The sequence below is a fragment of the Nymphalis io genome, chromosome Z (genome assembly GCF_905147045.1).
Source record: "Nymphalis io chromosome Z, ilAglIoxx1.1, whole genome shotgun sequence".
Classification (NCBI taxonomy): domain Eukaryota; kingdom Metazoa; phylum Arthropoda; class Insecta; order Lepidoptera; family Nymphalidae; genus Nymphalis; species Nymphalis io.
The window spans coordinates 1,283,277-1,301,651 of NC_065918.1; the positions used below are offsets into that span (position 1 = coordinate 1,283,277).

The window sequence follows — 18,375 nt, forward strand, 5'->3', positions numbered from 1 at the left end:
ATTATACAAATATCAATTGCCCTTTTCATACTTTGTGATTAGAAGTAGCCAATATATTTTATCACGACTTCAAGACATATTTACGATAATACTTTTTAAACGATGTCGATTACGACATAATACCTACCTTATTTATATTCTTTTTATTTATTATATTTTAATTAACTTATTAAATGTACCATACTCACGTAACATTGCAGTCCAGTTTATTTTATTGTAATATAATATTCTCTAAAATATATTCCAATTTGTAAAATAAATTTGTAATCATAATTAACATGTTAAATTTATTTAAGGTATAAATTAATATGTAATATTGTAAAAAGTTATATTTATTTATTTATTTATTTTAAAACTGTGATACGTTCGTTCAAATAAATGATTTGTCTAAGGTCGAGCGGCATTGCCCCGAACTGGCAACACTGAACTCTGACGTCACTATAGAAATATATTATTGTAGTGCCAAAATATTATACTTCACTAAATAACATTTAATGTTTAATGTCAATACTTATAAATGTAAAATACATTTAAATTCGATATAATCAATATATTATGTAGAGATTTCCATATGATAATGATTTCGTTATTACTTTAAGAATGTTTTCATTTTAAGATAATATAAGTTTGTTTTTTTATCTTTTTATTTAATTATATCAAAATGAATAATAAGGAGTAAATTTAAAGCACTATTTTAACTAAATAGTTACATTAAAGATTTTCCAATAAAAATAACTTGCAATTTAACAAACATTGTAGTACATAAATAACACATAGTGCGAATGTACTCGGTCAACGTTAATGGAAAATTGTAATGCAGTCAGTAGATAATATATTGTCTTAAAATTATAATTGATGTTCGGCCGCCAAGAGCATTCGTTCCTGTTAGGTCCGTTATCAAATGGACGATATAACTTTAAATGGCGAAGAGTAAGATAAAAATATTAATATCGTATATTTGACCTACTAACGAAGAGGGGCAGCTAGTTATAATTTATTTTTGCTAAACTTTATTGATCAATAAAATTATATGGGTAGCTATATAAAAACGAAAAATATCATTAAAAACGACTTAACTAAGTCAACTAACTAAATATACTTTTTAAAACCGATACTGCGCTGTTACAAGTTTATTCAACTGATTTTTTTAACTTTTTTAACTTTTCACTTGTCACGACTAACTGACATCTGGTCAGGAACGCAATCTCCGGGCGGGTCTTTATAATTTTATTACGAAAAATCATACGAATTTAATAATATATTAATGTGTAAAATTTAGCTAGAAAAAAACGAATTGTGCGTTTGTATATTCGGTATTTTTAACGAGTCTTATATCATATTATTAACGCTATCCCACGGGTTTCAAAAATACATCGACTTAAATTTTTTCCAATGTAAATAGCAAATTAATTCTTCTATAGTACATTATATTGTTATATAATTTTCACTGAGAATTATATTTTAATTGCATTCAAGTATAATCCAGTCTTTATATCATTAATATTTGTATGTATTTCCTACTCACAGAGCTTGTCATTTGTATTGTATAATGTGTGCTTATTAATAAACTTGCCATCGTCGTATTATCAAGTATTAGAATTTTTTTGTCAATTAATTACATAACGCGTTAGTTCTGTAATCGTAGTAAAAAGAATTTTGACTCGATTTTTGTAAATAAATCTCATTTTAGTGTAAGGATACGTACACACTTGCGCGACCCAGCGAAGCGAGTATGATGTGAAGTCATCCATAAAGTATACAAGGCAACATACAAACACAGGTATGACTAAGCTTTAAAGGTTTCGCGATTCCTTTTAATTCGCTCGATCACGCAATTGTATTTTACGTATCGCTAATACTATTAATAATTGAAATTTAAAATCTCGTATGTGTATGGTCATACATACGACCGTTCTCTTCTCATCTTGTCATTTAATAGAAATAATTATGTTTAAGACAAGTACTAGGTACTTTATTATGTACAAACTATTATATTATGTTGGTTATATAGTTGTTTTATTTAAACAAAAATAATTACTTATTATTTAATATATAATTACAATTAACCTTTATTACATAATAATATTTTATACGCGCTTTCAATTTATATATCTTAAAATACATTTAAGTTATAAATAGTCTATATTATTATTTACATTAATAAAGCTATTAAAATTCACCATAATAATAGTTAAACAGTTCAACACAATATAAGTTTATATGAGTAGAAATTAATGTATAAAAAAACTTTTAAACTACTTTCTTAAGTCGTAAGAATTCACGATCTCAAGAAACATTATAAAAGTGGAACTAATATTCTGTCGACAATTAGAACCGAACGAATTCCTTATTATATTTCATATTTAAATAAGCGTTACTTAGGCATATAATCTGTTTAACTTAAAAAAATGTAAATATTTATATGGTACTCATTAAACTAAATAATTTTTTTTATTAAATAAGTAGGCGGACGAGCATATGGGTCACCTGATGGTAAGTGATCAGAAACGCCCATAGCCATTGACATTGTAAGAAATGTTAACCATCGCTTACATCGCCAATGCGCCACCCACCTTGGAAACTAAAATGTGTCAATTAATTACATCCCTTGTGCCTGTAATTACACTGGCAATCACTCATCCTTCAAATCGGAACACAACAATACCAAGTACTGCTGTTTTGTGGTAGAATATCTGATGAGTGGGTAGTACATACCCAGACAAGCTTGCACAAAGCCCTACCACCAGTGAAACAAGTGTAAATTAAAAATAACTATCATATAAAAGTTACGATATAAAAAAAACTTAAAAGAATTGATTAATAAAATAGGTAGATAATTATTTTCTTAAAATGATTCATTAATATGCGTCGTCAATATCGCATTGAATTTTTATAAATTTTAAATATATAGTCATATTAATTTCACAGTAGTTTTGTTTAGTCTTACACTATAATCTCTATAAATGTTCTAAAATTTATCCATTGTACCAACTAGCAGCTCCATTTCCTGGTGTATATGCTTGAAGAGGTCCCTCATTTGCCTGGGCGAGTCGAGTATGTCAATACTCTGAGTGTATGGATTGTATCTGACACCGAAGTCACGAGGAATAGTCTGAGCGAATTTTCTAATAAAATGAAAAAAATCAAATAAATAAATATATTCTGAAGTTACTCATACTTAAAATACTTTAGTGTTCACAATGGTTTTAACTAATAAACTATTAGTGTTCCGGACGTAATAAAAATAATTCTATTCTCCTATCAATCTAAAAAAATTGTACTTACATCATTTTCTCTTTAGCATTTTCGAAGCTGGTGGCCACAAAGTATACAGGTTGATATTCGGTAATTGGATACTTTTGCGTGCCGGTGATTTGAGGCTCAAATTCCCTTAGCTCGGGCTTATCAGAAAGGCAGTACTGTAGCTCACCAAATGAAGACAAAAGTCCGGCACCATAAGCTTTAAGTTGCCCTTCTTGACGACATAAGCCGAATTCCACAGTAAACCAAAAGCACTGCGAAAAAAGTTTTTTTTTTAACATTGGGAATCATAGTCTTACAAATCACTAGTTTGTCTTTCTATCATCTTTGATTTGTTATTCGGAAGAAGAAGACACAGCATTGTTAAATAATTACTGAACTGATACGGAAAATATTTAGGTAACAAAAATAAATAATAAAACAAACGAAATTAGAAACCCCTCTTTTTTAAAGTTGTTTTAAAACAAGAATTTAATTACGACGTATATGACTATGAAATAAATGCTTCTTACTGTAGCAAGTTTTTCAATGTAATCGTCTGGGGCTCCCAGAGAGGCGAGACCAATTTCCTGAGAAAACTGTGCAAATGCAGGATCGGCAAATAGTGGAGCATGGCCCAGCAACTCGTGGCATACGTCTGGCTCCGGAGTGTAGAGGGGACGTGAATGGTGCCTAATGTACTGAGTGCTATGGAACACTCGGAACGCCAGACCAGCAAGAAAATCTCTCGATGACAGTAGGCCTGCTACTGGACGTAGAGTAAATCCTGTGCAATCTGTAATTAATTCATTAAATTATTTTTAAGCGTAAGTAAGACCGCACACCAAAACAGTAAATACTACTCCATAAGATTCAACCCGAACTTATCACATAAATCTGTCAGCGAAATGTCAGAAAATGATATGTTACAATTACCATAGCATTTATAACATTTCAAGAATACAAAACGGTATATGATTATGAGTCGATTGTCAACATTTAACGGGTGAGTAATGAAGTGAGTTCTTACAGATTAGCACTTATCGTAAGCATAAAGTTAATAATGTGCACTTTGTTCTCGCCCGCATTTAATACTTAAACGATGTTGGCGTGAATACACTCATCTACATTACATTTATTAAAAAGTCGTTCTCTGAGAAAGATGACTTTTTTATTAATTTGTTATGTTACGATGATAAAAGTGAAAGTCGTATAAGAAAAAGCAAATAATGAACGTTTTACATATCATACTGCACTGAATATCTAATGTATAAATAAAAATATAATAAAATATAAAAAAATATAATAATAAAATACAATAAAAATATTCTACTTTATTTCCGGTAAAAAACCAAGAGACAAATACCTTTAAGGAAATTAGAAACATCTTCAAGTTGAGGGATATTGTCCTCTCTGTATCCACAATTTTCGATCAATAATGGAAAAACGTGATTATGCTCCTTGCAAGCGTGAGTTGGATACAATTCTGTAAGTTTTCTGAACACAACGCCCCAAGTTGCGGTTTCATCTTTAGTGTAATTCACATGTGGTAGGGGCTGACCGTGCTTATAGTTAAATGCAATATCAGCGAAGTATTTTCTTCTGGCCCTGTATTCGGGGTCAGTAAAGCCAGGATGATCTGAGTCGAGCTCAGCACCGTAGGAAAGGATCTGATTCGCAAATCTGTCTAAATCACGAATACGTCTCGGAAACCAGGGTACCGCAGCTGTAACACATTTGCATAGTTTTTATTAACAAAATAAGTTAAATTTAAAATTGATGATGGCTTAAATTTCAATTTTTTTACAAGTTATTTCTTACTATCATCTCATATTATAATTATTTTTGTGTCGTATGTATACATTCAACTGATCAAACATTTGTGATAGAACTCACTTTTATTGTCCTTGTAGTTTCTAGAAATTATATTCAAATATCCTGTATTTTCCTTCAACTCCGCCAGAACAGCGCCAAAGTCGCCAGAGCCATGTTCACATTCAACCATGAACTCATATCCGGGCCTTCTTGCTGACGAGCGGGACTCGATGTGGCTAAGGTTCACACCATGGGTAGAAAAAATGCTGAGAAACTTCGCCAAGGAACCAGCTGTGTCAGGTGTTTCAGGAGAGAATAGGAGCCAGGTCGACTTATTTGAATCACGTCCTTCAGCAATGTAATTGCCTCCATGCATTAGTTTTGGCTGCAATGAGAGAAGTAAGCTAGTCAGATATTTTTAAATAACACAAATGTATAAGCAAGTGCGAATTTTCAATTCGTATATTTTTTTCAATTTCTACTTGATATTCGATTGTTTTAAATTTAGAATCATATTTATTATTAAGTATTGTATTATTAGTATATCTTAAATTCACTTAACACATAAATTATAAAATTAATTCAATATTTAATTTTTACGCTCCTATTATTAATATGATACTACAATAATTACTATTAATATACACCATTCCAATTAAAATATATAATATTATAAATTAATTTTATTTAATTTAATTATAATTCCTTTGTGACCTTATTAATCTTTTCTTCTATCTTACCTACTCATATAATACCTACCGAGTATGCGCGATTTACGAATTAAGTAATATGGGTTCAATTTGAATGAATATATACGATAAAATAGTTTATTAACAATTTTAAGTGTCTATAATAGAGCATATACAGATTATAAAGTAAAATGATAACCTTAGACCGGTCATGTCGTTGGCCGATGAATAAATGAACGAAAACAATGACGAAACAGCGAGATGATAAATTCAATTATATTTTGAACTGGTTACGAATTAATATTAATTAAGTTAAAATCGAAATTATCAGGTCATTTCATTGATTTTTTTATCAAGCTGGATTTCTTACTGGTGGTAGAGCTTTGTGCTAGCTCGTCTGGGTGGATACCACCCACTCATCAGATATTCTACCGCAAAACAGCAGTACTTGGTTTTGTTATGTTCCGGTTTGAAGGGTGAGTGAACCAGTTTAATTACAGGCACAAAGGACATGACAACTTAATTCCTAATGTTGTTGGCGCATTGGTGATGTAAGCGATGGTTAACATTTCTTACAATGCCAATGTCTATGGGCGTTTCTGACCACCTACCATCAGGTGACCCATATGCTCGTCCGCCATCATATTCTATTTAAAAAAAAACCCGCGCTTAAGCTCGCTTTTGTTACGATTTAAACATAGATTTTCTATATTGAATAACATTTACGTTTACAGCTCGATTAACGGGTCGTGTGAGTTATATAGTCTATACTTTTTCGATAAAGAGACTAACAAACGCAAGGAGATTTTTCAAATCGGCCTTCGTTATTTTCGAGATTAGCGCTTCTGTGATAACAATAGCCTGAATCACTAAGTCTCACTAGGTCTGGAACCATTCAAAATTCTTATATAAAACATTAAAAGCTGAATGGTAACAAATTGTTTTGGCTATTGGTAATTTATCAGTTAATCTATTTTTAACAACAAATAAAAAAAAGCTAATCAGTTTTTTTAATTTAGCGTAGCAATGGCTGTCGCTTACACGCTCGGATAAGTCATCAACTCCTTACTATATATTATATATAAGTACATATATATATATATATATATATATATATAATACTTTATAAAAAACCATAAAAATACAAATGTTTATTCAATATATAAACAATACATTTGCGTATTCAGTAACAAAAATCTACCAACGGTTCTCTCTGACCGAAGATAAGGTCGATACTCAGGCGAATGATGGAAGATTTTTTTTATATTTTTCAATAAATGTTGTTGTTTACAATAAATATTTGTATATCTAAAGCATGCAAAACAAAAGCAATTGCAATGCAATGGGATTTAAGAGGAGACTCTTAAAGATACCTCTAGTCTCTCAATAGAGGTTGATGGGGAGTATGAGGTCACTAGATTAGACTTTGTCTAATAATATTATATAATTTAATTATCAAGCCGCAATAGATAAAATAACGTGTGATTGTACAGGACCGAAAGTCAAATGTGTTATGGCAACTATCAAAATAATAATAATTAAGATTCATGTTGCGTCATCGTGAAACGACGATAGATAAAATAAGCATGAAATCATAACATGAAGAAGCCTACAAAACATAAAATGAATTCGCAATTTTTAAATATGTTGAATTATCGACAACTTTATCAATATTTAGATTTTTTTTTTTATTTAATATAAATGTCGAAATAACTTCTATTAACTATATTTTTTTCGTAATAGTTATCTTGTCAATTATTTTTATTGATAACAGTAAAACTCGTCAATAGCTACCAAAATAAAAAAAAAGGTAATCTGTTGACAAAGAGATGAGGAAAAGTAACTGAACTGTTTTGTTTAAGCCTTTTTATATATAAATATAATATAATGGTCTAATGAAAACAAATATTGTATTAATGTTAAATGATTAAAAAATATATATACAGTTTAGAAAATAAAAACCACAAGTATCAGCTAGCGACATAAACCTGCTTTTATCCTATTTAAATGTTGCACGTTGTTATTTATTCACTATGGTAATGATAACGGAAATTATACTCTTATGACTGCAGTTTTTTTTCTTAACCTTTTTCTTAACTGCCCTAGGAATAGCACTGTCGTTAATTCTCGCAATTAAACAATTTATATGCCTAGCGATCATTCGATCCACATTCTTTTTATGAATGGTCTACGGACAAATATAAGTGTTTTTATACTATTTTATAAAAACAGTATGAATTAAACAGATGTAAAAAGTTTTATAAAAAATGAAATATTTTTATGTCAGATATAAAATATAAAATTTTACTTTTACTCTTATTAAGAACTAATATCATACATAAAACAAAATTAAATAGAACGATTTAATATATTTAAAATTAAGAAAAACAACTAATAATATTAAGATTTACTAATTTAATTATAAAAAGAAATTGTCACAGAAGCATAAACATAACTAAAAACATATCTACCACGCAAAATATGTAATATCTAACATAAACATCGCATAAGTTACTCCACAAAAGTTCCTAATATAAAATTAATATAATAATATACAAAACAATCGCAAGGGTCAACAAATACAAAAATATACCGTATCCGCCGGCGAAGTGGACAAGACCTCCTGGCTCTGAGACAGCACTTCCATAGTATATAATGTTTTCGTATATCAGGCTGTATATTCCAAAAGCAGTGAAATTCCTACAAATTAGTGACCACGTTAACAAGGAGCGGTGCGACTGATCGGAGGCGTACGGTGTATAGAAACAAAAGTCGGCAGTAGACAGTACTTTTATAATCGGAGTGTGACGCAGCTATGAACCGAGAGAGACCTCGCATCGGATGAGGTTTATACATATACGATTATTGTATTTTACATTATATGTATGTAGTATTTTGAAATTATTGAAAGGGATTTTTTCTTTTTTCATTATGAAAATTTCAAATTGAATACGGTCATTATAAATTGAAATAATTCTAGTAAATACGAACCGTTTCATTAATAAGCTTCTTGTTTTGACGACATACTCAAATAACCCAGAGTAATAACATCGTTAATAAAGTCAGATTCAGCCAGAAAGTCAGAGTTTCGTGTATATTATGTACTAGCTGTTCCGCGGTTTCACCCGCATATAACTTAAAGAAATCACTAACAGCAGACTTATAATATTTCAATATATACAACATTTTAGTTTTATTTTCGAGGGATATTAGTATTACAACAAACAATTGGTCATGAGAAAAACAGCATTCCCTTAAATCTATTCCGACATACTACACTATTCTGACTATTTATTGTATGTTGTATTAAAACTGAAAGATAAATCGATTTATTTAAAAACTAAGTACTTATTGTCAACTAACCGACTAAGTATAAATTTAACAAAACAATGGAAAAAAAATTTTGTGGCGTTATATACCTATTAACTTTAAATTCAAAGTTATTTACAAACCAACTACAAATGCTTTCAAATAACCTATCAACCCTTGTTGAGATATGTCAAACTAAAAATGTACTAAAAACTATCTATGATCTTATCTCGATATCTTTCATAAGAATTAATACCATGTTTATAAAAACGACTTCGCAAATAATGCATTATTTCGGAACAAATTCGATTACCATACAAAAGGTTACAGACATATGCTATCGCGAACTTTATCAGAGGAATAATTCCGTCATACATGATTGTTGCGTATCCTAAACCTTTTACGCAACGTACGTAACTGAAGCTGTCAGAAGGTATCAGTTTTCTCGATTTTGCAACTTTTTTCATTGATGCTCCGCTCTTATTGGGCTATCCAACACAAAAATATTTTTTCAACCCGACCCAGTAGTTCCTGAGACTAACGGGATCAAACAAACAAACTCTTCACCTTTATATATTAACATAGATATAGATAGATGTATAAAGACAATTGAAACATTATTATTAAGAACATGGAATTCGAGTTAGTCCCGTCAATAGTCTACTTAAATAATGATATTTTATACTAAAACCTTCTCCGAAACGCGCTGCATCTTCTGATATTAGTTTTATTTATATTGGCTTAGTAGTTTTTTCAGTTAGTTAGTTAGTTAAAAAAAATACATTTTCTCATTCATTAGTGTAGAAAAATTAATAATATTGTGTATTAGTAAAAAACAGATAGGCAATGTTTTTTGGCTGGGTGCGACAGACTCACTAATTATTCTACTACCAAACATGAATAATTTCTAATATCACATTCCAGTATGATGGGTGAGTGAGAATGAATATTTACAAGATTCCATCGATCCCGTGGACGTAGACGGTGTGAGAAGCGGTAAAAGATACATACCTACATATTTCAATACGAGTTTATTGGCAAATGTGACATCTTTGTTGCTTAAAATACCAAATTTTAAAATACCACATCCATCAGAGTTTGCTTAATGTTTTAGATAAAAGTTGTCGATGCAATACAAGTATAAAATTGCGTTTATATTTCTCGTATTTATTTCAAGGTTACGACAATATATGTACACAAACGGCAATTACAAAGCAGATATGTATCTAAGCATTCACAAAAAAAAACTAAATATTTTTATGTTACTTTAAAATAAAATAATATCTATTATATTTTATTGTTGTTACCAGATTACTTTTTATAATTTGTGTATAAATTCGTAAAAGACGTAAATACTTAGTTACGAGTGTAATAATTATGCATTGTTATTATTTACATTCGAATCAAATAGCAACATCAACTGAACATTCTACTATACTAGCGATGTAAATAAGCAAACTTTGATTTATTTATTAAAATAGCTTGGTTTTAAATTATTCAGTTAAGGGTACTATTTAAACTTTTTAAAAATGGCATGCATATTATATAGTCTAAATCCTGTGTAATATAAACTTAAATGTATATATATAATATTCTTTTAAAATATTAATTTCTTATTTTTCACACGTTGTTTATTATTGTTTATCTAGCCTAGTCTTGTTCATATATCATATAGCTGCATTTATGTCATCACCTTTTAACAGTGATTCCTATTATTTTCGAATAGACCGATCGGGGCACCTGTATCTCAGATTCACCGCTCTTCCTACTTGTAAAAAGAAATTTACACTATATTTATCAGAACAGAAGAAAAACAAAGAAACAAATATAAATATTCATTGTGTCCCCTTTTGATTTGTCTGTCCATCCATTCGGTTTCCAATTTAGTTCATTTATTTCTTCTGCGTGACCACCTACCAGCAGATAACCCATTTGTAAATTGTCTACCTATTTTACATAAAAAATCCTAATACAATTGAAAATATTTTTACAGGCTTCAAAACGTAATACTACTATTTAGAGGTTAAAACTTAAAAGTACATTCCACCGTATTGCTAAAACACGGCTTGGTGGGTAAACATACCTATCTCAGAATTTCGTCCAACGAATTCAGGATTTCTTTCACCGTCAAGCACGAAATGAATTATAATTAAGCACGTAAAGCACTCAGCTGTGCTTGCCTAGTTTCATAACCTATGCTCTTTGTTCAGAATTCAGAAGAATTTTCAGGTTCAAATTTTGTCTTTACCAAGAACCCGCAACTAAATTATTAAACGAGTAAGTATTTTTTTTTGTAACAATTGATAAAGCTGTTTAATATTATCTTATTAAACAGCTTTATATAGTATATTATCTTAGTCCACTTATGAGGTGATTATTGTTTTGTGAATATATATAAAAACAAACGTCACACAATATGTATGAGCTACCACAATATCTATGTTATTATTAGATTACGCAAATTTATTACGCAATTTTTAATCAAGATAATTTTTTTTAATTTGCGAGAGCAATTTACGAACATTAAATTCGGATGAGGAAGAAAAACATTGAACATTAAATTCGTGGAAATTTTACCAAAATGACTAGAAAGCTGGCTAAACCATTGTTTTTTTTGTTTACGTAACGTCAATGTCAATCAATTCAATTAAAAAAAAATTAAAATGTCAAACCAAGATTATGAATGCAACATCGACAAAATTGATACATAATATATTGCATAGAGCCAGAATACAAAAACGATTTTAATATGGTACAGTTAAAACAAGTGTCGCTTCGTCTGAAATCAGTGAAAAATATCCAAAAGATTACGAAGACTATGAAGATGGTTTCAGCTAGCAAGTAAAAAGCTTTTATTATCCTACTACAAATTATAAATATACATTTTCTGTATTCATATTGTTTGTCCTCAATGCGTTCCTACAACATTCATTCGATTGTAATGAAACTTTGGTTTGGTGTTCTAAGCTTTTCCTGGCCAAAAAAAGTATAATTTTGCTTTGTATGTTTTCCTTAAGTTTTACCTGTAGATTGTTCTACCTATACGGATATGACGTCATATACCTACATTTACACTATTACTGGACAGCTATTTATAAATATAAAAATGGAAATGTAAATGCAACAACAAATATTTTCAAATTCAACTTATTTATGATAACATCAATGGGTTGTTTTCTAAGTCACGTGTCTATTTAGCACCGATACGTCGTAAGATAATATAAATATTATTAATAGTTAAATTTTATTTATATTAGAATCTTTTATCAATTCTTACTTATAAAATAATTTACTTTTTTATTGCATTTTAAAATTAATCTAACATCAAATTATTATTTAGCTGCGGACAATCTACTATGAGTTGATTTAACTTAGGTTTATTAGGCTGCTCCCATAATCCAAAAAAAAAAAACAACTTCGTTGGTATATTTTCGAAATTAATTTTTTTGCTGCGATTTTAATTTTTATTTATTTAAGAACGTGTAAATAATAAATTAACAGCCAGTAAATATCATCATATTACAATATTTTCCTTCATCGCTGAGTACGAAATTAATTATAAGCACAAATTAAGCGCATGAAAATATGTACTATATTATTAAATATGAGATCGCTGTCTTAGCCATAAGGCTACTTGTTGTACATACACTTGTACATAGACAGTGTACATACACTTTCTTGTAAGTGTGAGTTTAAGTTAAGTTTCATAAGTGTGAGTGTTTACGCATATGCTTATTAAATAAGCTGCGATATCGTTTATCCCATAGGCGGCACGGTTATAAATATGCCGTTTGTGCCTTTTTGCAATCTTATATACAAACTCTAATGATCTTTGTGTGAGTTGCATTATTATATTCTTATTATAATTGGTAATGTTAAAGTTGCAGGTTTGACCCATTTACCCTATTATACCAATCACAAACTTTAAGTTTAAATAAAATCATACCAGAAATACTTGCAATAATAATTAATTGACTACGAAAACCTTAGTAGTAGTATAGTGTGGTATTGAACATAACTATGAAGAAGATTAAGAAAGAAGAACTATGAAGATTGATGACATGCAAATCACGCTCAACACATTCGCGTTTGATGGCTGCAATATAATTTATTCATTTCTTCTCAAACTCCAAAAAGGTTCACGAAAGCAGAACGAGAGCTTGTTTCAGCGCGACCATTTGGTTACGGTCCCCAGAAGTTTTACGAGTCAAGTCATTTAGTTGGGAAGGTTGCCAAGAAAGATGACAAGTCGAAAGCGGAGACTCCACCCGAAATACCCGCTGAAAACGTTGAAGCCAAGGATGATAAGAAAATCAACAGGATATACGTAGCTGTTACATCTGATAGAGGTTATTTTGCTATTATTTTTAAATCATAAATCACTTTTCAATTAAAATAACATTTTTCTCACTTATATCTTAAAAATTGAAATAAATATATATCATTATTTTTATTGTTATTTTAGTATAGGAAGTAAAAAATGAAATTATACATTTAACGAAAGTATAACGCTTTTAAATATTCTATTAAATCAATTATAATTTTATCTTAATTAAATAAATATTTAAACATAAACTTGTGCTCAGATATTCAGATATCAGTTGTGTTAAAGTAATAAAATATTGTCGAATCGATAACGCTGGTATCTTGGTTGTTATTGACCTCAGGGTTAGGCGTGCGTCTACAGGAGCATACGCAGTTGGCGTGCGATTATTACTAAGTCCGTATAAAATAACTACAGTCCTTACTCAAGGATAACGAGCTCATAATATTGATGACTCCATATAAATTAAATCTTAAACGATAATATACTCTGAATTTACCGTAACGAGTAAAACAAACTGGGGTACTGCTGATAATAAAAATATTAATTCTAGTTACAGAAACTCAATTACAAAACGCATATTAGAAATGAAAAAAAAATAAAAGACAAATTCAAGAACACTATTTAGTAGCCGAGACCTGTGACTTATCACACTGAACACGTAACACATTACCAAACATAATGTTCCGCCAGACCAGTGCGAAGCCACCATAATAACCCCTACGCACTACTCCTATACGCTGTTGTTTCTAATACCACAATAAGCCATTTCACTTATATTAAAAAATGATCTATCATCACAGCAATTCATTCAACCTATATCGTTTATTTAAAAAAATATTTGCACAAATCCATAAATAGCATATGCTCCGTAGTTGTCTCATCCATCAATGCTTTGTATATGTATCCTGGTTAAGCAGTTCATTTTAAATATACCTAACGATAAAGAAAAGCACAAGAGCAAAAGTATTAATTATTTTTTTATTAAAATATTGGTAGCTGTGCTAGTAATAGGACCATTTTAATTTATTGAATAAAAATACCCTAATATGTAACCAAGAATCTGAAGCAGATCATGGTCACATAAGAGCAAATATTCGCACAATAATCTTATTATCATTTAAACATTTATACTACTTATTTCCGTCGAAGGTTTAATTAAAATACACGAACTTCGTTGTTTTAAAAATGTGTGGTACCTGGATATCGACTCTGATTCTCGTTTTATAATAAAAATGTATTTAAATTAACCATTAATTAATTTCAACGAATAGTAATAATAACAGATTATGTCACAAGAATAATCAAGTACTATATAATATATATATATAAGTATTCATAATTATTTAAAACAAAGCCATTTTATTTTTGACGAGGGTATCATGGACGGATAATTCACAGACATTTGTGGACAGGCGATTAAAAAAGGGTTTTGGATGGGCAGGCATGCAGGTTGAAGACATACGATTCCTAGCGGCAGGTGGAGAGTATCTGGGGTTCTCTTTCGCTGCCCTGTTTATGGTAGTGATGATTCATCCTCTCTTCTATCGATGGATCAATCGCATTCTTATTTAGACCGACGCTGGTACTTGCTGGACTTGCCTATGCGCTATGCCCTGGCGGATGGACATGCCAATTTTTAGTAGTCTGACCCTCGGTTCAATTAAATTAATTGGAAACCGAGGTAACGGCTTGTTTCCTAGATCCCGGTGAAAAAAGTGACAATGCAACACTAAAACACCTAACATTTCATATTGTTTCAAAAATAGTAGGAGTATTAGATTTCTACTATTTTTATACAATTATAATGCATGTATAATTTATTAGATTTATTCAAACAATCACATTAACATTATCACATATTTTCCTTAAGGTTGGAATTTCCTTTATACATATAATGCAATTTTATTCTGAATTTACATCAGTATATATACAAATAACAGTTCAAGTAGGTGAAGGGGCCAATCCGACACGTAGTTGTATGACATATTAATGTGAATATAATAAAACTATAGCCATTTCCATCTTTACTCGTCCTCGTGCTATTGGATTAAAGTATAGACTAACATAGGTATTCGTCAATATAGGGACTCTTGAACGTAAAGCTTCCAGCTGAAATGTAAATTTAATTAATGTTTTAATTTAATTTTCAACTCGCATTTGTTCTAAGGCTTATTTCTGTAAACTATACATATTAACTTTTAGCAACCCCGAAAAATACTTTTTCCTATTAAGTTTACTTTTCTCCATAGTGTTGCCATATCAATAACTAATTTATAAATTTATAATATTTCCGTAGCGACGAAATAAAACCTTTGACGTAATCGAAAATATAGCAATATTTTTTATACCGGAAATATTAATATTAATTAAATACGAGCGAATCTTGTACGAAATATTCATTGTAATTTTTTTAACACGTTTTAAAAGTTTTAGTAATTGACAATATTGTTATAAGTCAGGGGAGAGTAAGAATGTACAAACAGTTTTTTACCATTCTTCCTTAAAAGGGAAAGAATGTTTAAGTGCCCGTAAATACACAAAAGCTATAATAATTAATAAATGCATGGAATGTGTAAATCTAAAGTTTGTTTATCATTACACCGACTTCGATTGAAATAGGTATACACATGTGATTTTTTGCAAAATAGTATAGATGGATGGTGGTCTTCTGCGTTGTATGTGATAATAAAATGATGATATGTACAATTTTTGTAATATGTAGAGGTGCCGTTTTATCCATATATGTACCATATTTTATATTTCTCTCTTATCGCATACATTATTACAAAATTTGTTCTATTTTTTAATCTTAAATGATTGAATAGTTCTTTGATTTATAATTATGATTAGCTTTATAATATATATTTAGTTTTATATTATTATGAACATCAACAATTCTTTAGGCTTATAGAAAGATACGAGTATTTTATTACAATATAAGTATTTTTGAGTGGTTTTTGTTGGTAATAATACTAAAAATGTCTTAATTTCATAACAGGTTTATGCGGCGGTGTACACACGGGCGTGTCGCGTAGAATTCGACGCAGTATGACGACACGCAGCGCAGATGCTGCGACGCACAAGCTCGTTTGTGTTGGAGATAAGTCACGAGCAATGCTCAGAAGACAATACAGCGAAAATATGCTCATTAATGTCAAAGACGTGATTATAATTTTTTTTATTATACTTAAAAAGAATGATGTGTGATGTTCCTTTCCTGGGCGTTTATTTAGATTCCTAATAAAACTGAAACAATATTATGCAGTAAAATAAGACCGTGTTCTTCGACTCCATTTTCGATCACCGGCTCTTGCCAGTGTTGCAAACTGTGACGCCATTTTGAACACCAGAGATTATAATTAACTCCCTGGTCATATTATACGATATTTATTAACTGATTAAGTTACGGAGGTATCGGGGCAGTTCCCAATATATTTTTTGTTTCATAAAACAGCGTCCTAAAACATTTTAATAACCGAACGCTTGAGGTTTGTACTACAACTAACTTTGTAACTAAAGGCTCACAGTACAAAGGATCTTAGCTACTAATCTACATCATCACTTACATCACTTACAATCAGGTGATCTATTAACCAGTCTGCCTATTTTAAATAAAAAAATATATATATAGTGTTTTAAGTGGTAAATTAAATAACAGTTTTAATTTTGTTTCCGTAACGTATATTTTTATTTTAAGCAGATAGGTCGCATAGCTCCCGTGTTCAAAGATGCTTCAACTATAGCAGCAGCCATTGTGCAGTCGGGATACATATACGATATTGGCGAGATATACTACAACAAGTACTTCAGTGCTGTCAAATACGAGTTGACGATTGTACCCTTCTTCACTAAGAGTAAAATAGAGGCAAATTTATTTAAATCGCTTATAAGTAACAAATTGCTCTGATAATAATAAGCTAGATGAGATGGACGGTCTATCTAGTAGAACTCAAACCTTACTTGTGATATGATTGATTGCTGATCTACCTTGTGATCTAATAGCAAGCCTGTGCGGTTGCAGATCATGTGCCCGATGTTATAGGGCGTGTCGGATTAGCATCTCATCTGTATGCAATGTAGAATTTCTCTTCTTCATTGGTGCAATCAAAAAATTAATCTCATAACAGGCGGTAAAGAAAAAAATCGTGGAAGAACCTGCGTTTGTCAGTTGAAATTTTTACTCTATATATATATATATATATATATCGAGTATATATATATATATATATATATAAGAATACACATATAAGTATAATCACATATCGGCAATGGAAAACCAGTATTGTGGAAAACGCTCCAAATTGTATATCAATTATCATAAGTTTTGCACAACAGTGAGATATTGCTTTGTTCTTGCTTTATTAAAGCTTTCCTTTATTGGTACAGACCGCTCCTAACATGACTGCATTTGACGACGTAGAAGACGACCAGCTCGAGTCCTACTCGGAGTGGACCTTTGCTGCCTTACTTTTCTACGCATTAAAAGAATCGGCGGCTTCTGAACAGTCTGCGCGAATGGCGGCTATGGACAATGCGACCAAAAATGCTGATGACATGATCAGGAAATTGACTCTACTATTTAATAGGACGCGCCAAGCTGTCATAACGAGAGAACTCATTGAGATTATATCTGGGGCTGCAGCTTTGTAGTTTGTTTTATTTAATAAATATATTATTAATTAGATAATGACATACCGTTTTCTTTAAACGTATAATATGCGATTTAATCACTTCCAAGTAAATTACTATATAAAAACTAATTACATTTTTTTTCTGTATATGCTATCGAATTAAAATCTGCATTTGATACCATTGAGTTGATCTGATGATGGTGCCAGGAGGTCGATCTAAGAACTGTTTGATGCCAATGAGCCCCTCGAGTTATGGCTAATTTAGTTTGTTTGAATGATGATGACTGGTGAAACCTACTGACAAACAGTTACAGATGAAACATTGTTGTAATATAATTTATTCTGACCCATTACGTCATTAACT

The 18,375-nt window shown here is 30.4% G+C and overlaps 2 protein-coding genes across 4 annotated transcripts; one reads left to right on the forward strand and one right to left on the reverse strand.

Annotated features, from left to right (window-relative positions):
* Nucleotides 1-2,013: 2,013 nt before the first annotated feature.
* Nucleotides 2,014-8,495, reverse strand: LOC126780615 (protein henna). Its single transcript, XM_050505231.1, has 6 exons — nt 8,338-8,495; nt 5,137-5,440; nt 4,607-4,966; nt 3,774-4,036; nt 3,286-3,515; nt 2,014-3,125 (listed from the first exon to the last, which is right to left on the reverse strand). The coding sequence occupies exons 1-6, from the start codon at nt 8,389-8,391 to the stop codon at nt 2,969-2,971; spliced, it is 1,368 nt and encodes a 455-aa protein (XP_050361188.1). The 5' UTR covers nt 8,392-8,495; the 3' UTR covers nt 2,014-2,968.
* A 3,298-nt stretch (nt 8,496-11,793) lies between these two features.
* LOC126780586 (ATP synthase subunit gamma, mitochondrial-like) lies at nt 11,794-18,067 on the forward strand. 3 transcript variants are annotated; one of them, XM_050505186.1, is made up of 5 exons: nt 11,794-11,894; nt 13,191-13,402; nt 16,379-16,542; nt 17,081-17,245; nt 17,767-18,067. In XM_050505186.1, the coding sequence occupies exons 1-5, from the start codon at nt 11,803-11,805 to the stop codon at nt 18,028-18,030; spliced, it is 897 nt and encodes a 298-aa protein (XP_050361143.1). In that variant the 5' UTR covers nt 11,794-11,802; the 3' UTR covers nt 18,031-18,067. The 3 variants fall into 3 exon arrangements, with proteins under 3 accessions (XP_050361143.1, XP_050361145.1, XP_050361144.1); XM_050505187.1 differs by lacking the exon at nt 11,794-11,894 and adding an exon at nt 12,828-12,889; XM_050505188.1 differs by lacking the exon at nt 17,081-17,245.
* Nucleotides 18,068-18,375: the final 308 nt, after the last annotated feature.